Source organism: Syngnathus floridae, chromosome 19 (genome assembly GCF_059516105.1).
Source record: "Syngnathus floridae isolate MCC-2025c chromosome 19, RoL_Sflo_1.0, whole genome shotgun sequence".
Lineage (NCBI taxonomy): Eukaryota > Metazoa > Chordata > Actinopteri > Syngnathiformes > Syngnathidae > Syngnathus > Syngnathus floridae.
In genome coordinates this window covers 3547351-3572229 of record NC_142431.1, presented here as the reverse complement: position 1 = coordinate 3572229, position 24879 = coordinate 3547351, and the positions used below count along the sequence as shown (strand labels likewise).

Sequence of the window (24879 nt, the reverse complement as noted above, 5' to 3'; positions counted from 1 at the left end):
ATGCGTTCAATGTATAGTTTAAGGGTTTTTGTCTTTGTCGCACACAGTCATGACCTCTGGGGTAAGTTCATGGGAAACGTGAGAATAGCTCCTCCATAATAATAACGACACCAATGCAAAAGACTTCTTGAAAGTGAAGCAGAATTGTGATTTTTTTCCAGTTAAACGCTTTTTTTAATTTGCTAATAAAATACAGGACACACTGTATCCAGTTTGCCGATAAAGAGAATTTATTGCGGATCAAACACGTCGCGCACACATGTTCAGCGCTGATGGCATTTACAGTTTCAAGTAAGGATGCATCCACCCTGACAGTGTTGCGAGCAATCTTCGCGGAGGCCATTTGCGAATCTCATAGCGGAGGACATGCGTGTGAATGATAACATTAATAACCATGGCCCTGTTCTATTTAAGATGTTCGACCAATTCCGGTGAGTCACAAATCTGGGGCGTGGAACAGGACCATCAGACAAAATGGCCTCTGTGAAGAAGATACAATCTAATAGCTGAAAATAATCAGTCGGTATTGGAGATTTACATGACTGCAGCTTTAAATGACTGAATGGACACAAGGTTGATTCTTTGGTTCGGTATTCGCACACGCAGCCAGGCGTTGTGCTCCGATATTGTTTTGGTAGCTTAAAATCCACAGTGAACTGAATCGTTTCCACAAATCCAGTTTTGTTCAGCCAGCTTGAAATGAAAAAGGGCAGTCAAGTAGCAAAGTGTGAGGAGCCATTTTGGACTGCTGAATGGAAAAAGAATCATTCTGTCCATAGGCAGAGAGAAAGCTGAGTTGTAAGATTTCAATTGAATCAATGGAAATAAAGTTTCAATAGGATTTGATCCTTAAAGTGGGAAAATGACAGAGATGTGTTTTTTCTAAAAACGCACGTTTACACTTCATCTGTCTTTAAGGCAGTGGTTATTGGGTTCTCCTTTCACTTTGCTTTTGCATAAAAAAACTTGAATATATATTCAACCTCTTTCTCAAACACACGCCACTGTCGTTTCTCAATTCAGTACCTGGACAGTCAGCCGAGCCGCTAGAATACGAGCACCCGTGGAGTTATTCACATCGCCTAAACTTGGCAGCAGCGAACGTCCCGTTCCAGATCTGTCTCAGCAGGACGCGACCACTCGAATATACATATGAACTCACACAACAAAAGAATAGCGAAGCAAAAAAATAAATAAATACAAAGCACACAGTGCTAAAACGTAGTCATTTCATCTCATCTTTTTTACCAGTCGGCCTTCTTTGATTCTTCTTTCTTCTTTCACATCCCTTATCGAATTAAAGCTTACTAATGCATCTGCCTCCTCTTCACACAACCCTCTCTCACTTACTTGACCCTTCTAAAAAATAAAATAAAAATAAAAACACTTAAGCGCACACACACACGCGCATGCTTGGGTAAAAATCAGTAGGCTTCAGATTCCTTATTTAGCTATGCTCGATTATGTCAACACAAAAAATACAATCACAGTGACAAGACAAACACTAATTCAGAGCTATACATCAGTAAATGGACTGCAGTTTTGGGTCCTGTCCAGCAATATGTGTTTATATTATTGGCATGTGTTCCAATCACCACTGGCTAATAGGGAAGTTTCTTGTCTCCATTTTAGCTTCTTCTTTGGCTGGGATGAAACACCACACTGCCTGAGGAGAGTGGCAATATATCCAATTTACTGTCAACAATGTTTCGTTTTATTGTGGTATATCTACATTTAAGTAAATGCCCCTGATGTTCTCGAGATTGGAATTTCCTGGGAAAATACAGTATAGCTTAAAAGAAATTAAAGACCCTATAAAGTCAAATCAGAGATTTGTTTTCTAACTATCTTAAAAATGTTAAGATAATTAATGGAAATCTGAAAAGACAAAACTATTTGATATGTAGTAGTAGTACTGTACACAGTATTTACACCAATTCAATTTTTGTTTTTGGGCATTGCTAAAACAGTGCCTGGTCACTCAATTCGGCTTAATATTATTATTGATTACTTTTATTATTATTTTGGTATCATTACTATCATAATTAAGTCTGACTTGACAGGCTTTGGGCTAGCATGGACACTTTAGAGTGCCTCGTCGTCAGCTGTGAGTTTGTGCACATCATAAGGGAAAGGCAGAAAACTGAGGAGATGTGTAGTCTGATGTGACAACCAGCATGTATCATTTATATCTCCTGCATACTTCTGAAAGAAAAGTCTTCCTCTAAGTGTTTTAAACACTAACATTATTTGTTACATTTAATTTGGAGCTGAAAATAGAGGCTCATACTTACTGTTTGTATTTGTTCGTGATGAAAATTTAACCTGCTGGAGGAAGAAGAAAAGCTTCATGAGAATACACCAAAAAAAAAAAGACAACAACAAAGCAGTGTCATGATAAAATATGTTGCTACCACACATGGCTTCATAAGAACCACATGGACCTCAGGGTTATAAAACTAGATGCAGATGCATGGTCACAGCTGGATTCTTTCATGAGAAAAGACTTGTGGACAAGATGAAGGTTACTTCATTAACATCAAACTATGTGGAATACATAGAGCTGGATATTTTGCCAGTATACAGAATTTTAAAGTGTTATTAGGGTAATGAGTGTTCACACTACACCAAACCCGGGGGTACACCAGGAAATGGTCTCTCCATCTTTGCTGGCGCCCGGCACATAAAGAAGGGCCGACTAATGAGACGGCACACTAATGAAGTTCAAGGCAAAGTCATTAGGAAAAGATTGTAAAGTTGAGTTGTGTGGATGCAAGTGATCAGACATGCATCCGGGGGAAAAGGGCGGGAATATAACTAGTGCATGGCGATAAATAAAATAGCTCATTTCTTCTAAATAAGTCATAATAATAATAAGTAATAAGAATCAACATTTTCCTCCAGCATTACCTCTGTCTTTTCCATTTAGCAATCTCTCCTCTTCCTCTCGACCTTCATCTGCTTGGAAAAAAAAAAAATTCCATTTAGGCGTGTATATGGATTGCAGGAGAAACATTTCTTTTAGTCACAGGTGATTGATTACTGCGGAATATATTATTTACAGATAAGTACTTTAAAAAGTCACATAGAATGTAAATGAGCTCACCACCAAAAGAAAAACACATCAACATGACTTATGTTGGACCTCATAGAAAACATTATTATTACAGTCAAACTGAAAACTGGGTTCAGAGGGCTAAATGGTTGTGCAGCACAAAACAACAATCAGACGTGTGTGTGTGTGTGTGTGTGTACCAGAATGAAGCTCTTTGACCAGTGAGGACACAGTGTTGGTAATGGAGTCAGCTGCTACAAGAAGGTCATTCCTTAAATTTCTCCTGGGGCCTGAAGACATTCAACAACGGAATAATAAAATATATGACTTGAAACGGACCACCTTTAGCTTCATAATTATTTGATAAGACGTTTTAATATATATAATTAAATTGTGTATGCGTGTAACTAACGCAGCATTTTCACTATATTCTAATTTGCCTAAAACGTCTGATATATATTTTTCACCTTTTGTCAAGGCTTTTTTATTGTAAAATATGGACGTAGGGCAGCTTAGAGAACATTTGTGTCGTTTAATGTTTGTGTTAGAACTACTAGACGGATGCAACAGAACCTAACCGGGCCAAGGAAGCAGTCTGGAGGGTTGGATACAAATGAAAGTGCTTCAAGTGCACTCACTTCCCTCCCCTGTAGGCCAAAACGTGAACTGCATTTGAATCTGCATTCAATCATTTTCACAATGTTACCTTGGGCAAAAGCCTCTTGTACATCTCCACCCACACCAGCAAGGGAGTCTTGGGTTGAATACATTTGTGGAGACGCGGTACCAACTGAGCGGGCAGGAGAAGGGCTCGGCCGGGAAGGAAAAGATTGTGAGGAACCCGCAGCCTGCGCCTACAGGAAAAAATTAATCAATATACTTTAAGAATAATATGAGATAACATTTGAAAATAAACATGGAACTGCTGTTATTTTCGCAACCTGTCATGTATTTAATCATTTTAAATAACCCAAATGATTTAGTCCATCAAAAGTGGAGTTAAACTTACTGCCTGTCGCTGTTCCTCATCCTGCAGGATCAGAGCATGGGCAGGAGAAAAAAAAGGGTGAAAAGAGAAGACATGAGTAGTGACAGAAAAGGAAAGGCTCTTCAAGAGAAACCAGAGGAAGTAAAATGAGATCATAATTAATAGCTTAGGAGAAAGATGTGGGGGAAATATGGGGATTCGTGTGTGTGGGCGCGAGTACAAGCGATGAAATGCCACGCTTAATAAAAGGCCATAGTTCAAATGAGTGTGTGTGTGTGTGTAACCTTGAGTAGCTTCATCAGTCCCTCCAGCTGGACCATCAGTTCTCTCCGGCTCTCTTGCAGAGATGACATCCTCTGCTCCAGCTCATCTTTCCTCTGTCTGCAATGCGACAAATTACAATTGGCACTTTGGAAGGTGAAGCAGATTGATCAAGTTTTATTCATGAAAGATTGAAACGGCAGAATAATTTTGTGTGAAGATATCGCTGATGTTTTCTGTTCGGTTCCATTCAGAGATGGCAATAATAATCAGTTATATTTGGATGAAGATCTTACTCGACTTACTATATTGGGCCAATGTGCGTACATGAAGTTGGAAAAAAAATAGTTTCACACAGGAAATCCCACCTGTTCGGTTTGTTGTTGTTATTATTGAAAAGCAAAAACATGTTGGATGATTTTTTTTTTTTTTTTTGCACCCCGGCTTTTCCAAACATCCATCTGTCATTGCCATCTGCCGTGAAGCCTCCCGCTCTGTTCTGCAGAGCCTCACTGCACATTTCTGGCTCGGTCAAATACTGTAGCTCACAATGTTGATAATTCATCGTTAGAATTAAACTTATATGTGGACACACCTGTAGGTCTTATTTGTGAAACCTTGTATGTCTGACCATGTTTTAGAGTGCGTGTTCACCTGAGCAGGCGAAGCTCGGCCAAGAGAGTCGGGTTGGTGCTGCCCTTTTCGGGACTGGGCTGGCACACGGCATCATGTTCTGAGCGGAGACGCTTGATCTCTGCCAAAATCTCTCTGGGTAATGAAACAAACATGGCCATCAAGCACATTGAACAAGCAGGGGGAGAAAAGTAGACTTTTTTTTTTCATTACATCATGGCTAAGTGATGATGGAAAAGGAAATGGAATATATCGCCCGATGAAAATGTGGGCTGATGAATCCAATACGAGTAATACGATTGAAAATAAATACCTCTGAGATTTTACAACACTTCCCTACCTGTTTTTGGATTCCAGCTGAGCGATGAGCTCCCTCTTCTGTTTGTTCACATCAAAGTTGATGCTTCGAGTGGGTATCACCTAAACACACACACACACGAGATAAACCGACATTGATTACCAGTGTTGTGTGCATTCACACATGATTCAAACTTTTGAGAGCTCACCCCTGAGCTTTCAGTCTCTGCCAATCGAGAAGTGTAGCGGGCGATAAGTTTGTGTTCATCATCTTGCCTGCCGGGGCTGGGTACGCTGCTAATAGAGAGATTACGTTTACTCTAAATTTAACATCGCTTTCCAACATGCAACCTTTTTTTAGTCAATAATTAAACAACAAACCACCCAAGGCAAACGTGTTAAAAATTAAACAAGTTCTGTTAGTGCATATTAATTTTGCTTTGGCTGGTTAACCAATGTACTGTCATGTCAATTTGTTTTTTGCACAAAAGCTACTGCGGGGTGAAATCCTGTAGAAAAAAAAAATTGACTGCTATTTAAAGTAGCAGATGTTTCAAACGAACACATGACGCACCAACGATTCCCTGAACGGCTCATTGTTGTCGCAGTGCTCAACAGCACTGAAAACAAACGGACTTCTTGTCTTTTTTCCTTACTCACTATGTTTTCTTGCTGTTTGCCTTTACTTAACAAAAAAATGATGACCTAAAATAATATATTTGGATTCCAATGAGTGACTCAGCCAAGTGACTCGCTCTTCAAGTCCTGCCCTACTGTATCCCTGCAGCCTCTCACCGTGGGCTGCTTTGGAGGCGATTCACATAAGCGGCGATCAAAGCGTGCTCCTCGTTCATGCGATGAGCTGCTGCCAAACTGCTAACACAAGTTATACACAGCAAAGTAAGCATTCACGACATGGGCAAAAGTCTTGGGACACTCAGACGGCTACTTTGGTAGAACTTTTTATATTCCAGCATGATTGCAATTCTCATGTCAAGGAATATAAGACATCTAAAATCGTGCACCGAATGATACACTGGTATTTGAACGAACGTTACCTCTTGGAGGACTCTGGTGCTGATGAAGACAGCAGCATGGCCGGACTTGGATTCCTGATAGGTTGAGCAGGGCTGCACATAGATAGCAAACACAATGATGATTTAAATCAACGTAGGCTGAAGTTTATAGCATCGACTTAGCCACTTGCATTCTGACACACATTCACACGCTTCGGTGTAGCCATCCAATGGTGAATCACTCGGGCCAGAGCAAACACAGATGGAGTAAAGATCACAAGAGGTACAAAAAGAAAGGCAAAGCGATAAGTGAAAGGGTGAAAAAGACAAAAACTGAGAACGAAAATGACCTAATGCTACTTCACTATGTGCATACTCACAGCTAAGTCCAGCGCCTCTGTGCTGGCCCGATTAAAAGCTCAATGCTGGGAGGCATGCAATGAACCCATCTGCTGATGTTTGGAAAGTCAAACACTGTGAATGCGGCCACAGGGGGCGGAGCCGCCAAAAAAGGACTGGCTGGATTCGTTCTTTCCCTAAAGCTACCTGCATGTTCTGTGAATATGTAACGGGTAATAAGAAATAAGTTGGTAAAAGTCTACGCCTGAGGAATAATTTACAACTGTCAATGAAAACCAAAGTGGAAGTTGGACTACACTGGCATCAGAACATTCTGAGAGATTATTATCATGTCTGTTTGAAAAAAAAGACCCACGGTAAATCGAGGAAATGCATTCACACGCTTAGTAGCCTAAAAATATTTTTAATGTGGAACTTTAACTAACTTACACTATATTTGCGAGATTAAGGGTCCTCTCAGGTTCTTCTGGATAAACTGGGTGGGAGGGTTCCCTGGACGATACACAACCCAGAGTTTTGCCCAGGGCTCGGCCCAGCTTGGTCGCAGGCGACTTCTGCATGAAGACAAACCAAATACAGTATGTGATCAAAACCTGAAGGTGTTTCGTATTCATCCATGTTCCTGAGTCAGTTAATATATATGGATATTTTGCCCCTAGTGCTTATATGATTATTTTTCTTCTTTTCCATTTTAAACTGTCATGACTCACCCAGGATGAGTGCTCTTTCATCTGATGCTGGCTGCTATGAGAGCCGTTGACATTGCCACGCCAGAAGCAATTTTGGCAGAGTTGGTACCCTCGGCAACGGAGGCAGCGATAGCGGAACCCGGTCATACCGTTGCTACGACAGTACGAACACGAGACGGGATGGTAGACTAAAAATGAAAGAGAAATGAAACAAAGTTAAACATTCTGACGGGAACAATCGCTTTTAATGTATGAATGTTCATGTGTAAATCACAAAAGTATATCGCCATATATTTGGAGCTACCATTTTCCACGTTGGCAAGGCGATGCATGAGGGGCAGCCACACAAGACAAGGAGGAGGGTCAGATACAATGTCCAGGAACGTGTTGAGCATCACCCTCTTCTATAACAATTAAAAACAAACTCTTCAGAAACACAAGCATCTCACATAAACAAATCTAACAGTTTAATCTGCAATTGAGAAACCAATTAATTATCTGTAACACTACGAAACGGTTTTTAGACCTGTTGTGGGAAGCAGGAGCGGACCATGTTGTTCGTGTAGCCAAAGGACGGTCCTTCATGCACAGCTGATGGCAACTTGAGGGCTTCTAACAGAAAATGGTCAAATTTGGACAGGACCATCACACCGCTGGAGTCTGAGACCTGAGAAAACACATCTGCACATACAGATAGATTAAGTTGACAGCAGCAGTAACATACATTCTCCAGAAGGTGGCACTTAAGTATAAAGTGTGCAATGAATTTTCACTATGAGGCAGGAAATTGCAGTAAAGCTTTTACAACTATTAAAAGCAAAGTGATAGTATAATAATGTGCTAAAAAATATCTATAAAAATGAAACTTTCCCCTAACTGGCTACTGTACAGACAATATATATATATATATATTTTTTTTTATTGTTGCACATAAAATGATTTTAAAACATCCATCTATAATCAGGACAGTATCTGCTGTTACTTACAGCGGAGTTTGTCCACTAAGTTCCCTCCACATAGCACAGCCAGAATTGCCTTTATTGAGAACACTGTCAGTCGGCTCTCTGGTTCGCTGAAACGAGATATGTAGCGTCTGATCAAGTATTTGTCATTTTTATAGAATGTGGAGTTACTTTGTTTTTCTCATTTACCTCTCAATGGCGGCTAGTATGAAATCGACAAACAGGACAGTACTCTCTCGTGGCTTAATTGGGTGTGTGGTAGGCAGGCGCTTGCTGAGCTGGTTGAAAAGTGATGACACCAGGTTCTCCAGCCTGGTCACAGATATGCCAGCATTCAATTCCACTGCATTCAGCCCAGCGTCACGCACTGCTTCGATCACGTTGTATATGTCGATGAGATGCACTGCGAAAGGAAAAGAGAGTTTCACCAATAGTTACGGAATGTCCTTTTTACTTTCAGACTTACGGTTGCATCTCTTCTGTATGAATCTCAGCTTGCAGGCTGTTCGATATGTCGAGAGGCAAATGGCGTCAAAGTCCTGATCCGCTGTAACACAGAAAAGATATTTCAAGAAAGCTCATGCTAGTCACTTTGTTTAAAAAAAAAAACGCAAAAACAATGCACTCACCAAGCTCCACCAGGATCTGCCTTCTGGCTGCTTCCGTGGCCGGTGGATCTCCCCTCCTTCTCTCTGTCCGGCCCCTCTCCTCCATCACCATCCTGCATAAAAAAAAAAAAAAATGACCAGAGATACAATTAGCAGTCATTTTGAGTTGTTAAATTTTTGCCCAACATTCATAAATATATATAAATAGTTTACACTTAGTATGGGAAAATATCCTGATGAATATTTCACCTCACACAGCATTTGTCCATGGTTGTTATAAATTGTGATTTGTAACAACAAAATTCATTCAACCTAATTCCCTAAAACCTTCAAACATTTACTTCAAGACATAAAATTGCATTTACAGAAAATCTGTATGGAGGGAAAAAGAAAATGCAAACAAAATGGATCCACTTTCCCATAAACCTGAAATACACACAAATATTGGCATTCCTTGAATAAATATAGTGACAGGCCAGGCCACACCCCATTCACCCACCACCCCCTATACACATTCCAGAGAGGATTTGAACATTTCCCAGGAGGCCTCATGCCAGACAAAAAAAAAAAAAAAGGATTCCTCCTTTCAGTCAACCCACAAACACACATCCTTCTTAATCCTAGTTAGTCAAGTACACGTGTAACTTGTTCAAGGATCCTCTTTAGTGTACAGTGGTGGAATAATTGATGTAAATATTTAATTTTGCAGAATAAACAAATATTTTGGGCATTAGTAACCCAAAAAAAATCTCATTCTCATTTTTTATGGAATCTTTTTTTCCTGGCTCATCATAAAATTATACAGTAAGTAATAAAATAATTACAGTATATAAAAAAACTCAGCATTGAGTGCAGCAGCTGTTAGGAACCATCTCTCACTAAGAGATGACGACTCTCTCGAGCTGGCCACTTCTTCCCCTCTCAACTATTATCAACTACACAAATGTATCTGTGACACCAACATTTCGGATCTTCGTGGTGCAAAGTCTGCTTCCCGTTTGAAATGTGGACGCTTGAAACCTTCTTTTGACATAATTGTCCTTGCCACTATTACTCCCAACTAGGTCAGGACAGGAATAGTGTTGTCGCTACTGGGAGGAAAATGGCCACAGATCCACAACATTTTATATGAAACAAAATACACTTACAGGAAGTAAAAACGTGAGGAAATATCTTCGTCCGCCCATTACAGCTGTAATATCGTTCCCACTCACTCTTATGGAAGACTTTTGGCAATGTCTTCAGGGTGTGACTGTGGAAACTATTCATTCAGAAGAGTTTATCTCGGTCTAAATCCAATTAATTAAATATTTATTGTTGAAAAGTGAAATGGAAAGAATTTGGACAAATTAAACAAAAACTTGATTTACCCTTTAATTTGGGAACCAATTTTTTTATTGCTGTACTACTCAAAAATAGATTTTAACAAAATGGAAATGTAACGGCTTTATTTTCACATAACAGTAAAACTTTCTCCACCGCATAAAATGTATTCTTGGTTTATGAGCAGTGAACACAAATAGGTTTAGAGCTGTGAATGTATCCTGAGAGGAACCTCGAAAAGGCAATGGGACCGATGCCTATAGAGAGTAGAGCGTAAATGGAAAGGAACCTTTGACATTTAAAGTTGACAGCATGTGTGAAGCTCTTCTGAGTTTGTGTGGGCCTTAATGCACTTTTTTTTTTTTTTTTTGCACCTCGGTGTTTTATGATACTTGACATTTGCCGAGCTCTGAATAAACAAATACAACTGATGTTTGGTGAGTACTAATCCAAACCACAGTTCTTCCAAGCACGTCTGGCTTCATTCAGTATCGCACGTAACTTTTGGATTGTCAAATGCTGTCGTGTGGATGACGTTAAAGTAGTCACACCACTTTATCATATAAAAAAAATATCCTGCTGTGGAAACTCAGTGGCGAGACTCAACTCTACCACTTGAAGGAAATATGGCTTATGTGACACGAGTGCATATGGTCATACCTCTCTGTGTCACGGGGGGGGTCACACTTGGCAGGGGGGACCTCAAAAATGTCTAAGAAAGAGACAGACAGAAGAAAATGGCATTTTAAAAAGTATTTTAGCAATCAGACAATTACACAGGCACACACATAGCAGTACAGTAAATTGCCATTAAAGAACCTGCCAACTGCTGAATTAAAAAAAAAAAAAAAACTTAATAGCATAGCAGCAGGATGATAACCTACTGTTTCATTTTACAGCACAAGCTTTGTGACCTTGTTATTTTTAAGTGCGCAACAATTTGTCCCCATGCTGAAGCTGCAACAAACTCAATTGCAGTCGTCAGCAAGCCTCGGGCGACAAAGAAGTGAAACATTTTCTCAATATACAGTCGGGCATTACCAATGTTATGTAGTCTGCCCTTGCTGTATATTTATATGCTGGATAATTCTGACAGCTGCACCGATGACTTTTTGAAACCTCAAGAATGTAGACTGGGAACTAAATCAACCCGGCTCATTTTTTGCAATCTGAAATAACAACAAAAGGCAGAGAGATAGTAAATCCAACAATGTGAATGGGCATAACGAAACGTGTCTGTTGAAGTCCTTTTGACACATATTGTAAGCACAAGAAGGTTACGCCGTTACTTAGAATAATTCCAGCTTCACGCGGTTGTCGAAGTGAAATTTGCTCTTGATGTTAGCATGTCTTGTTAGCCTCTTATTCTAAATTAGCGCATGGACAGCTGACAATCCAAAAGGCAGACTACGTCGGGTAAAATATCACACATTTTTGCTTACATATTTGATCATGAGAAAAGCTTGACCTTGGAATACCGTTTTTGAAAAGCGAGTATCTGAAAATGTGTTGAATCAAGACAGACCACCCAACCAGTACACCTGTGCCACCATAACACAACGCTTGACAAAAAAACTCACATACACACCTTTTTGCAGCGGTGCTCAGCATAAACCACAAACTAAAAAAAAAATAGTCCACCACAACAGTTTGGAGATGAATCCCGCGGAAGAAGTTGGAAAGAGGCATCAGGCAGGCGAAGGCATACTAAAAAGGGGGTAAGAGGGTGTTTACCACCCTTTGGACAGCACACAGGCCCACGCAGGCATCACATAGCACAGAGCCATTTGCAGCTGCTCTGTATTCTCATGCCGACCCTGACAGGTCTCAAACTGTGTGTGCATGGGTTATGCATGATGCGCATGCAATGAGAATAACTCTGGACAGACGTTACCGAAATACCCATGCGAGCTACAGTATTTCTTTTCTACTGACTTAAGCCACAAATCCTTCCAGACGTGTCAAGGTTGCAGCAAATTGAGAAACCAGGATGTCCATTCACACTTTGAGGTGCTCTTGATGGACATTTTAAAGTTGTGTTGTGTCAAATACCCAATTTGGAGGATTTAAAGTGGGATTAGTGGAACTGCCCGGATGACATCATTTTAAATGTTGTCATTATTATGCATAAGTCTTACTCCTGTCCTTTGACCCCTGTGCTGCCATTGAGACTGACCCAGCATCAGCAGGCAGGTAAAAACAGCAACACATCTCATGTAACGCATGCGAGACAGCTAGCGTGCCGTTATTTATTTCGAGGATTAGCAGTGAGATTGTTGTGCACTAATGGTGAATAATAAATGGAATGAAATCAACTGGTAATTTAAGTATTGTTTCTGACTCTCATGGAAAAATGTGAATTTCCCCAAAATGTGCTGGAGGGCTCTCATCGAAGATGGTACTCTGAAAAGCCACTTTTGTATGAGCAAGAAGGAAAATGTAACCACATTGTGTACGTCACAGGCCCTGAAACTCAAATATGTAATTCAAACTAGTGATTTGGAGTAAATCTGATACGTCTCAATGTTCAAATAGCACTGCACAGCCAAAGCTAAACTACATTTTTCCAAAGGCCTCCATTTTGTATCATGACAAGACTTTGCCACTTAATAGACATCAACTGTTTTTTGATGTGTGTCATATTGTAAAGCAAATATTTTAAAATTTCATAACACATAACAGCAATAAACACTTCTGCAAGGTGTCTGGAGCTAATTACACAAAAACATTGGCACTGTTGCCACAACACCAGAGACGAAAACATCTGAATGAATCATAGTGGAACATCTATGAAGTTATCTTTTTACAACTCTAATAAATAATTAGACATTTTTGCTTTTTTAGTGACTCTTATTCCAAAAGAAGGAGGGGTTTAAATAAATGGTATGACAAGAACATGACAGAAAATTAGGTTCTATTCTACACTAAAATGAAACTTTAAGCAGTGCTGGTACATAAACCGGAAGGAAGGAAAGTCAAAACATCAGATGTTGAGACTTGAGTGACAACAAGACAGAAAGGGAACACCAAGAAATCGGAACTGAATGTGCGTTTCCTGGGCAATATAAATAAACTTGATTTGACTAGTTCATGATAAACAGCATTAAAATATCTTTACAATAAGTTACTGATGCACAGGAAGCCATGAATGGGTTTTCCTTGGATCCCCAATTGCCTAAATACACACTTCCACTCATTTAAAAATATCATAGTTGGCATACAGAAGCTGAGGATCATCCGGATTTTAGGAAATGGACACCAATGTTTTTTTTAATCCGATAATAACTGCTGTACAAGTACGTCATTTGATAGGCGAACCCAGTAAGGTAAAATAGAAAACTAACTATAGCGAAGTCGTGATTTAAAAAAAAGTTTGCACGACTCTCAAGTAATCATCACACAAAAAGGAAGGGAGGGTCGCCGCTATGCAAAACTTTAAGATACAATCTGAGCAACCTTCAAATTAAAAAATATTTAAAATTACTGTACTCTGGTTACGTTTGTAGCGGTGACGTGGGCGGCCATGTTGACGAAAAGTTGCTCACCCCCCACAAACAGAGATCGTTGCAAATAAAACAGTCAGGTGTTGAATTATGCGATATTTAAACGGGTAAAATGTGAAATAAAGAATTAAAATGAGAGATTATGCTCACCGACAGGTATAAGCAGCGGGGTTTACGTCATCTACACACAAACGTGAGGCTCTGGTTGAGTCAACTTCTAGGCTGCTTTTCTTGCGTTCCTCAGCTTTCCGCTTGCCCCCTCGTCGTTTCTTCTTGCCTCAAATTATGTTTAAGACATGTCGATGCCGTCCAGGTTTATATTTCCGTGGTAGCGATCCATGTTTGTGCAGCCTCCGTGGCGGCTGCCTGCATGCCAGCCTGCCTGTACCGGTGACCGCTGACTGACTGTACAGAAGCATTTTTTGAAAGAAAGTCACTCCTCTTTGCGCCATGTTCCCTCCCATTATTATGATTCCCTTTCGAACCAATTTCAAACTCAGATCAGTTTGAAAACAGATTACACAGGAAGTCAAATGTTTATTGAGATTGAAAGTGGCCTTGGGGGAGGACTGGATTTTGCAAGTGTCCTTTTGACTTCCATTGTCCAATCGTTGTGACATTTATCAGCAATGTGTGATCAAATGGCACACAAACACATCCCAGAAAGTCACTTTGCAATGATTTAGGAAGATTAAAATACTTAGATCGTCCAGTAAGTATTCCTATATAGTACAAAGTGGAGAGTTTTTTGACATTACTCAATTTTGTGTTGTTTTTCTTCCATCCAAAGTCCATAAGCACTGATTTTTTTTTCTCAGCTGGAACTGCGCTATACTGAGTTGTACAGGTATAATATTAAATCATACCTGAAAATTTCTGGTGGGTTAGGTCAAGCAGGGCAAACAATGGAAATGGGGAATCAAAATATTTCTACTTTAATATCTCAATCGAGGCCTATTTTAAATTAATTTTGGCAAAAGGCAAACTACACCCTGGTCACCAATCAATGTAAGGGCACAGAGATTTCAGATTGACATCATCACTGAGTGGAAACTGAACCCACTTTCCAAGTCATATTTGGAAACCAATTCACAATAATAATTGCAACAGAGGACGTCACCAAAGTATTTTACAAAACAACCAGGAACTGATCTTTCCCTCCTGTTGCAAACCTGGACTCTGTCTCCGGTTCTGCGTCATGTTTGTGGGTAAATCCAATGTCCATCAATCATCGAGCGAGATAAAAACACAGCAAACAGACTCTGGTCTTAACTTCGCTGATGAGCAGCTACTTAGACAAGAGCTCATTTTAAGCAGAGAAACATGAAGATATTTGCATTTTTGGTGGTCATCTTTCTCTTCAAAAAGGTAGGAAAACTTAATTTTTTAAGACCTGATTGCTCCTGAAGACATTAAGCAGAAACTTGAATTTTCATAGCTTGACCTATTCCACTTGAAATTTACAGATGCCAGGCTGCCTCTCATCCTGCTCCATAACTGGCTCGGTGGCCAACTGTGCCTTCAAGAACCTCCACTGGATTCCTCCCCTTCCTCCCAACATCACCCACCTGTATTTAGAGATGAACCACATCCGTGAGATTAGCTCCACTTCGTTGTCTGGCCTTGAGATGCTGCAAGTGCTGGACTTGGGTCATCAGTATTCAGCACTAGTGATCAAAAACAACGCATTCATCAGACAAAGACACCTCAGGAAATTGGTCCTGGGCTTCAATGCGGAGCTTCAACTTGAGCCGGAGGCCTTTTTGGGATTGTCGAGTTTGCAGAGTCTTTACCTGGATTACTGCTCACTTGATGAATCCATCCTGAAGGAAAATTATCTGAAGCCGCTTTTTTCATTGGAAACTCTTGACCTATTTGGTAACCGGATAAAGAGAATCCAACCTTCATTGTTTTTTTCCAATATGACTCATCTGAAACATTTGAATCTAAAATTGAATCGTATCAACAAAATATGTGAGCCTGATCTGGCTGCCTTCCGGGGAAAACAATTTAAATCCTTGAATTTAGACTCCAACAACCTTCAGGCTATGTTCAATGACAACTTTGATGCACATACTTGTGGGAACCCTTTCAGAGGAATATCTTTTGGAACACTTGATTTATCCCATAATGGTTTCAGCATAGACGAGTTAAGACTATTTTTCAAAGCTATCGAGGGTACTAAGATTTTATTTCTCAAGCTATCAGGACATATAGGTAAAGGCTTTTCCTTCAGCAATCTTTTAGATATGGACAGAAGCACTTTTGAGGGCCTCAGGAACAGCTCGATCAACATGTTGGATATGTCTAAAAACAGGATATTTGCATTACAACAGGGAGTATTCAATCCACTATCACAAACTGAAATTATTGATCTCTCACAAAACCAAGTCAATCAAATACACAAAAATGCTTTTGAAGGCCAGGAACATTTAAAAAAGCTCAACCTGTCTCATAATTTGCTCGGGGATATCCGTGCACACAGTTTTGCTCCTCTGAGGAACCTGAAGGTGTTGGACCTCTCTTACAATCATATTGGTATTTTTGGCTACCAATCGTTTAGAGGACTTATTAGTCTGGAGGTATTAAATCTGACTGGAAACTCTCTCAGGGAGTTCGGCTTCCCCAGCACTCTGCCGAGTTTAAGTTATCTTAATTTGAACGACAATAAATTGAGCTTTGCAGCAGTGAACACAATAACAACATTTGCCCCTAATGTCACATATTTGAACATTCAGAGCAACAAAGTAGAAAACCTGCAGGGTGTGTATATCTTTTTGACTAACCTGAAGAAACTCCAGCATCTTGTCTTTGGAGGGAATCCCATCAAGTGGTGCACAATGAATAGTCAAGCTTCTGAAAAGAACCATAGCGCTGTTAAAGTGTTAGATCTTCACAGCAGCAACTTGCAGTCAATTTGGTCTCGAGGCAAATGTCTCGATCTGTTCCAAGGTCTTAACCATTTGGTCAATCTGAGATTGAGCTCTAACAATTTGCGCTCCCTCCCGAATGGCATCTTCAAAGATCTCCCCTCCCTTCTGGGAATGGACCTCTCATCCAACACTTTAACCTATCTCCAGCCTGATGCATTTCCTAAGACCCTCAAATTGCTTAACCTCGCTAACAACTTCATAGCGTCCCCCAACCCGGCCCTCTTCCGAACCCTTAGCATCCTCAATTTAAATATGAACCGGTTCCACTGTGATTCAAATCTGACAAACTTCTTGAAGTGGACAAGGGAAACAAATGTGACCTTTTTGAGTCCCGTTAAGGACTTGAGATGTGAATTTCCTATAGCTTTCTATAAAGTATCTCTGTTGGATTACTCCACTCATCTTCTTGGCACTGGAAGCATTTAACAAGGTTTAAATATAGCTTTAGAGGGAATGCAGGCATTTATTCAAGTTGTACACTAGAGGGCAGCAAAGCTCTAACAATCACCTACCAACCTTATCTAAACCGGTTGAGGTCCTGCTGTAACTCATGAGGCATTATTTTGTTTTCATTAAGTTCAAGAATAATTGTGCAAGTAGAAAATGTAAACAATTAGTTTTATTTTGAGCAACAATATTGTTTGAGTTTGTCTGAATTATTGACACAACTATACCACTCATTGCAGAATAACACTGGCATACTGTTCTCAGAGACACTCCTGCTGTTTTAATAAAGCTGTAAAATGGTCATGAACCTTTTAGTGAGCTTTGTACATTTTAATGCTTTTATATAACCAAACTAATATCAATAATAGCATTTTAGCTTAGCTAATTCACAATTAGCAGCTAGCAATGAACTTTACATAAAGTACAGTACGTTCTAGCATAAGGTTAGCGTCAAGCTAATCACCAACTCACATTCACTCTAATTACCACAAGAAAACATGATACAACATAATAAAATAGTGTTTAATACACCTAAGATTGGTTTTAATCAATTTCATTACCAAGATAAAATGGGTTATAATAGCATATTAGCATTGAGGCCTATCATCTTACCATGCAGAGGCCTTGAAAACTGCTCCTCACGTTGATATACGTGTAAACCTTGTTATCCTATTAATCAAAAAACTCATTAGATAATGATAAAAGTGACTGAATCATTTTCACAGGAGAATGCTCGCTCACCAGACTGTCAGCTTGACCTGGTATTAGAGACTCTGTAGCGGAATGAAGGATCACATGTAAATGGCACAGATTTACCAATCACACGTTTTATGTGTGTTAAAAAAAAGACACTGAAACCGTAAACACACTTGATGAAATAGCAAAATACATGAACGTTTGTGTCAGTGTTTTTATTCATGTTTTTTTTTTTTACCCAGACAGATGAGCTCAGCATTACTGGCTTTTGCTATTTTACATCCATTATAGATACATATTAGACCACGCCCCCTAGCCATTACTCAATTGACAGGTTACCATGGAGACCGTCTCCGTTTTCCACCTCCTCCAACAGTCGTTCCTCACTTCCTGATTGTCTTTGGCTCACTGCTTCCATCCATCCCTCCCCCCAGCCTCTTTTTTCCCCCATCGGTATGTCACTTCCTTCCTCCCCCACACAGCTCTCTCATCGTCATATAATATTTGACAAGGCCGACAATTGACACGTGTATTACAAGGTTTATACTGTACACAGAGACAATGTACAAAGACATATTTATTCACATATTTTTTTGTCCTAATCACATTCACCCTGCCTTTACCATCAACACTAAATGGTTTCGTCTTACAGATGCATGAAATAGAACAAATGGACAGAATTGTGTCACTCGTGAAAAAAAATCTACCCTGACTAATAGTTTGACTTGACTCCCTCTGATATTTAAAATCAAAATTCATTCACTAATGCAATATTAAGGAGCAAATGTTTGCATTTGCACCACAATCATTTCATATCAACAATATTAATTTGCATTCCTCCCTCATTAAAGGTAAACTGCATGGAACCTTCATGAATGTGATATTGGGTGAAGCCTCAATAGGCCTTGCGAAACAAAAGCGGGTCAATTACTTGCTCTGATTGTGATCTCCACTGCAAATGGTTAAAACCAATGGAAATATTGTATTAGCATAGGTCAAAATCTAGTTTGGTCTGTATTTGTTAGGCTTGTTGGAACCCTTATAAGGGCACTCACTGAAATACAGATAATTACAAGAGGTCATTATTCTTAGACATAAATATTCTATTTTCGAATAATAATATGGTACAGTACTGGATTTATATAACATTATTTTCCTTCAACCTTTTGCCAGTAGTTCTGCCTGAATTTTTATGAAGTCTTCATCTGAAATAAATATGTAAAATCAAATTATTGGTCACATGTTAGTGTGTAAAAATGTGTGACTCGACCTATAATTTTTTCTTTCGATCAATGTTAAGGCATGATTACGCGTAGTGACTATCTTTAATTGACCCACTGAATATCTTTTGCAGTGATTGAAGAAAAATGACATTACTTCCTTGTGGGAATGCATATTCACGACATTTCATTTGAACCCTTAAAGACACAAATACATTAAATATGTACACTCATATACAGGATAGAAGCCACTTTGGTGACACACAAACACACACACACAGACATTTCCAACTGTCTTTGTGCCCTCACATGCAACAAAGGTTAAATTTCTTTTGATGAGCTTTGTAACTTACCATTTTTTGTGTTGCTCCAGAGGTGTTGTTGTATGTCGCAGCACCGAAATTCCGCAGCAAAATAAATAACAATAAAAACACACCCTGCTAAAGCTTCAGCATTTCACTGCGCCGATTCAGACATGGCAGTGGTACAAGCCGAAAGGGAAACGTTAGAAGAGGAAGAAGTGAGAGACTTCTGGTTTTGACACCTGCGAAAAAAAAAAAGGAGTAGTTCTTTAAAACCCAAATATGTCACAATAAAAAAGAAATGACTGAAAATTGGAATCACAGGTTAACAAGATTATACATGAACAATGAGATTACAGGCTGCTGGAACAGTGATGGGGGTGGTTAATCCCGAATAATTTCATTTAGATGCATGACGTTAAACCATTGACACACCAGATAAGGGCTGAGGAGTAACAAAAATTATATTTCCATTAAGGGCTAATGAATTTAAGTGCATATTAGTTATCCGTTTTTATGTACAGTTTAAAAATCAATGAATTAAATATACTGTATTATAAAGTATAATAAAATAATTTTTACATCACTGTTTGATTTACCAGGAGTTAGATTTGTGAACGCCACTGTCATTGGTAGGAAAGTTGTCCACAGGAAAGCTTTGGTTCAGGTCCTTTAAGCGAGCCAGTGAGGCAGTGTTTGGTGGGTTCATGTCCAGCTCCAGAAACATAATGTTCTCAGCCTAAACACATGCACACACGGTCGATATAAACTTAACTGCACGCTAAAATGATCATAAAATATGACAATCTTACCCGGAATCTGTTATTAGTGCCCATCGTTATGGCAACCCTAGCATACTGACTGATTGGTCTTTTGTATCCAACGGCAGATGTTGGCCTTTTTTTCATCTGCAGGGGTTTGCTATATAGGCGAGGAAGTGGAGATCGAAATCAGAAATAAATGAGGAATAGGTCGTATTACATATGCATGCCGCGTCGATCTGTCTATTTAAAACACTGACCTCTCAGCAGGAACTAGAGGCTGGAATTTCCACTGATCTTCTTCGGCGTCAAAAGTCATTCTGCTCATGATCTTATTCTTCTCCTCTGGAGGGATGAAGTTCTCAATGATTAAATACCTACATAAGAATGAATGTGCCAACGTTAATATCGGGTTTGAACACGTTGTAAGACCCGAGAGGATATATGTCAGAATGGCACGCTTATTATTGAAATATATGTCACATGGAATTCGGATTATCAAAGCGAGCGACGCTATTTCCTTACTTGAACTTGAGCTCTCGAGTGAGCTCATTTTGTGTTTGCTCCAGCTCCTGACGGCTCCTCACATGCTCGTCATTTACATCCTGGATCTCAGCTTTGATGCACTGGAGCTTGGCGTACAACTATACGGAGAGAATCAGAAAGGAAAATATTCAAGTTTCTCTGACAAAATAACCCACGGATGGGAGGTTCATTGAAGATCCAGGGTTCGAACTGTCTACCTTCTTGAGTTTCTTGGTTTTGGCTTCAACCTCTTGCTGAAGAGAAGTAAAAGTCTCCCTCAGCTCCAGCGTCTCGTCGTCCTGGACCATCATCTGCTGCTGCATCTCTCTCTCATTGCGGAACTGGAAGCATTTGGAGAAAAACAACAATGACAATCTGCAGCCATTCGGGTACATTCCGCAAAGACACATACCTGCTCAGCAATTTCCTGCCTTTTCATCTCCAGCATCTTCTGCTGCTCATTGGTGTGGTCTATGATGTTCTTTCCGCCGACCAACAGCTTGCTCTCCATAGCCTGGGATAGACAACAAAAAAAAAGCATGAGATCAATATTTAAACACAAAACACATCAAATGCATTTTTAATGATGGCTACCTCCTTGAAAATGCAATGACACTGCACATCTCAGTTTTTTTTTTTTAACTGATTTAAAGAAATAGATAGATGTACTTTACATTTAAGGGGAAATATTGTGAAAAGATGACTTTTAAAAGTGCCTGTATAGAAATAGTTGCACTGTTGGGCTGATCTCGTGAGCAGCCCCATGATGCCACACTAAGCTAGAACAAGCTGAGCATGATAAATTAAACATCGTCTGGGCGCATCAATAAAAACCTCATTAATCTTGCTTCATGACTCATATGCGAACCGTAAAGTCTCTTACGTGTTACTTTTCATCACTGTATCGTTGTAAATCAAATCCACATAGTAATCCATCCAAAATCCATCCAAGGGCGGCCATTTTGTCACTTACTGTCCACTGAAAATGCCATCACAGTTGCCAGGTCTCAAATGCAAAGTAGCAAAAAAAGAAAATGGATCCAAAAGGGGAACCGACATTTTTTTTGCTTTAACAATTCCGTGTGTGTTTAAACTGTATCTGTGAACTTGCACATACCAAACTGTGCCGCTGTCCACTTAATTGCACGAGAAAACACACAAACACTTGTGTAATGGGTACAGTGGAGTCCTTCAGAGAGAAAATGGTGAGGCTTTTACAGAAAGCCTCTTTGTTTAGGGGGGCTGCCTTTGTCTTCTGTGTGTGCGCTTGTTTCCATCCATCTGCGAGGACAAACAATATTTTAAAAAAGCAACTTCCCCTCCTGGACCAAAGGGACCCGACTAGTTGGTTTCAGACTTTTACGGTCCCCCTCCAAACTTTGCAAAGAGCTTCTCTGGAATGTATTGAAAGGGTGCTGTGCCGTTGTATCATGTTACAGCTATAAAAAGATGTGTGTGTGCATGTGTGTCCTTTGTGTCCAACCACATTCAATGCGCGCCATTAATGGGTCGATTCATGTTCCTCCCTCATGCATGTTCCTTCCTCTTGATAGGCTGCTTATTGTTACAGAGGAGACAGGCTTTAGGTCAGTAATCATTTATGAGTGCTTTGGGATTTTCCGTAAGTGTTTGTCAAAACCGGAGATATTTATCTCCAAAGTATTTAATGTTGTAAGCCCACATTGTGTATAAATGGAGAATTCAGTCATTGTATTTCGTACATTGTTTAAATTGTCATTATTTCAGGAGTAGACCATCTGCAGGAACACCAAATGACTCAACACAACCTCACAAGGTTGCTCCTGACCTACTTTATATTTTGTTGTCCTGTTGTGTTCAAAGAGCAGGGGACTTAATTGCATTGCATTTTGATCTTATCTATAATTGGTTATTTATAGATTCAGCTGCTTCCTGGCCGATGTGCTCTCTGTCAGGACCATTTTCAGTTTGAGAAGATGCAGGATGCAAGTTACGCTTGGTATGTGAGATATTTTATGAAGAACAAATTATTGAACTCGAAATTACTTGTGATTCGTTGACAGAAAACAAGCATGACTAACAAAAAGTTTTGGTATCCAGGGATGAACAATATTTTGAGGGACACTGATGCAAGGCCAGGAAATACTTGACCTCAATCATCTTCTCCCTCAAGGCGAGGGAGAATTTTGCTGATTCCCGTGGCTGACAGCACTCAGCACAGGCATCCAGTCAGCATCAAACATGAGAACTTGCACTGTGCAGCGAAATCATAGAAGATTTGATACGGGTCGGCACTATCAGGCACGCATTGCTCTGAAGGACAACGTGATGGGAAGGAAATGAAACACTCAGGGCGGAATTATTAGGCTCTCATTACACTCCACCCCAGAGGACATTCCCACATGACCTCATATGAGAGAAATGTAGAGAAACATTTATTTCACAATGTTTAAGCTCAATACAGAGATCCAGATTCTCACCTTGTACTTGGCAGTGAGTTGCTCAGTGGCTTCCTGCTCTTTGCGAAGATCTCCCATCATCCTCTCCTTCTCGCCAAGAAGCCTCTGCTTCTCATCAGCCAGGAGTGATCGATCTCCTCTGATGGCCTCCTTCTCCCTCTCCAGACGCTGCTCTTCTCGCTTGACATACTCCTCGGCGTTCTTCTCCACCTCCTCCTCCTCTTCACACTCGGTGTCTTCATCTGGATCTGAGCCTTCATCGTCCTGCCGCTCCTTCTTCTGCTTGCTTCTCCACTTCCTGTGGTTGAGCTGAGCTCTGAGCCGAGCAATCTCACTTTGAAATTCTCGGAGGAGGGCGTCTTTGGGGTCCTCGTTGACTCGAGGCCGGTTCTGGATGTTCTTGGCTCGGTTTGCGTAGCGAAGAGTGGTGAGAGTTTCGTCGTAGTGTTGAGGAGCAGGGCCTAGAGTGGCCACCATGACAGTCTTGGCGTTACCGCCCAGTGAGTCTTGCAAAAGACGGGTCAGCTTTGAGTCCCGGTACGGCACGTGGCCACTGCGGCCATCTGCAAGCGCAGATATCACATTCCCTAATGCGGACAGAGAAAGGTTGATTTTTGCCGCTTCCTTCAGGCGTTCCCCCTGGACGCCTGTCTTGGCCTGCCGCTCACTGCCGGCCAGATCCACCAGGTTGAGGCGCCCCACCCGGATGTGCTTTCTCCCATCCGGACCAGGTTGGCCACACTCCACCGTGATCAGAAATAAGGCGTGGGACCTGGACGAATACTCGTTCATGTCGGTGGCCGCAACAGCCCTGGCTTGGTTTCCCACATTCATCACCTCTTCTATCTCCTTGATGCTCTTGCAGACACAAGAAGTGAGGTCCGGGACATAGACTCCAGTTTCCGGACTCTCTCTAAGCTCCAGTCCCCGGGCGGTGGCGTGGTTGGGATCCAGCAGATCACGGATCTCCTCACGATAGATCTCAAGGTAAGACGCCCGGACCAGGTACTGCTTATCAGACTGCGAGCGTGAGATGTGCGTAAAGATATGGTCAAAAGCGTTGGGTATCACACCTCGTTTCTCTGGGTCCAACCACATCCCCTGCATGGTGTAGGTCTTCCCTGTTCCGGTCTGTCCATAAGCAAATATGGTCCCATTGAACCCAGCTAGCACAGAATCTATGAGAGGCCTGACGCTCTCATCGTACAGATCTCGTTGTTTGGAATTGGCATCGTAAACAGCATCGAACGTAAACGTTTTCTGGGGTTCACTGTGTGATGCTCGAGGATTCCTGAGGATCACCTGTCCTAGTCGCAGGTCCATCTGCACGATCCCCCCAGAAGGACCGTTGGATTCCTCTTTTCGGTTCAGAGGTCGACATCGAACAACCACCTTAACCGACTCACTGCTCTTATTCTTTGACATGGCTGGCGTCTTGTTGTTTCAAGTCACACAATGACAATAAATTGAAATACAAACAAAACCTTCCTGGTTACTAGCTTTGTGTCACCATATGTTTTCTTCTTCACAACATTCAGCACGACATCATGATCATTTCTTCAGCGAAAATAAATAAGCATAGCATGACATCCTATCGTCTCAATCCCCCCCGAAAATTAGCATAAATGGTATCAGCTCTCACGCGTTGGCTCGACGCTCCATTGCCGCTCCGTGTCCACACTAAAAGCCAAAAAATCCCAATGTGTCAAAAACAAAAAGACGAGTATTTCGCTCATATCTTCTTTTTAAACGCCCAATGGGATCCACATCCTTCAGTCGGTCCGTTCAATGATGCTCCGTCTGGTGCTCGGGTGTGGGTCTCCGAGAGACAGATCCCTCCTCCCGCGTATACGCGCACGCCC

General features: G+C 40.7%; 4 protein-coding genes across 9 annotated transcripts in view; 1 reads left to right on the top strand and 3 right to left on the bottom strand.

Moving 5' to 3' along the window:
• LOC148381693 (DNA (cytosine-5)-methyltransferase 3A-like) overlaps positions 1–1172 on the bottom strand; it is a 24861-nt gene extending 23689 nt beyond the window's left edge. The window contains exon 1 of the mRNA XM_088361037.1: positions 1027–1172. The gene's annotated coding sequence lies outside the window, so the exon portion shown is untranslated. The remainder of the gene's footprint in view (positions 1–1026) is intronic.
• On the bottom strand, positions 208–11895 carry dtnba (dystrobrevin, beta a). The gene is made up of 22 exons (XM_088361054.1): positions 11781–11895; positions 10853–10904; positions 8891–8982; positions 8728–8808; positions 8451–8664; positions 8286–8371; positions 7826–7980; positions 7604–7703; positions 7321–7487; positions 7040–7164; positions 6293–6364; positions 6030–6110; positions 5444–5531; positions 5278–5357; positions 4959–5072; positions 4328–4424; positions 4065–4085; positions 3762–3909; positions 3256–3345; positions 2911–2961; positions 2295–2328; positions 208–1666 (listed from the first exon to the last, which is right to left on the bottom strand). Exons 3-21 carry the CDS (start codon positions 8979–8981, stop codon positions 2321–2323), a joined length of 1869 nt encoding a protein of 622 aa, XP_088217180.1. The 5' UTR covers position 8982; positions 10853–10904; positions 11781–11895; the 3' UTR covers positions 208–1666; positions 2295–2320.
• Positions 10852–24879, bottom strand: kif3ca (kinesin family member 3Ca). Of its 6 annotated transcripts, XR_015854266.1 has the most exons (16): positions 23039–24879; positions 20992–21093; positions 20798–20920; positions 20580–20698; positions 20315–20431; positions 20106–20214; positions 19893–20032; positions 19345–19535; positions 17817–17848; positions 17688–17744; positions 16482–16551; positions 15489–15566; positions 15264–15362; positions 13846–14100; positions 11234–11361; positions 10852–10904 (listed from the first exon to the last, which is right to left on the bottom strand). XR_015854266.1 is itself a non-coding variant. In XM_088361050.1 (8 exons), exons 1-8 carry the CDS (start codon positions 24440–24442, stop codon positions 19448–19450), a joined length of 2202 nt encoding a protein of 733 aa, XP_088217176.1. In that variant the 5' UTR covers positions 24443–24879; the 3' UTR covers positions 17972–19447. The 6 variants fall into 6 exon arrangements, 1 of the variants encoding a protein (XP_088217176.1); XR_015854264.1 differs by lacking the exon at positions 11234–11361; XR_015854265.1 differs by lacking the exons at positions 11234–11361; positions 15489–15566.
• LOC148381691 (toll-like receptor 5) lies at positions 14931–17376 on the top strand. The gene is made up of 2 exons (XM_088361053.1): positions 14931–15063; positions 15162–17376. Exons 1-2 carry the CDS (start codon positions 15019–15021, stop codon positions 17052–17054), a joined length of 1938 nt encoding a protein of 645 aa, XP_088217179.1. The 5' UTR covers positions 14931–15018; the 3' UTR covers positions 17055–17376.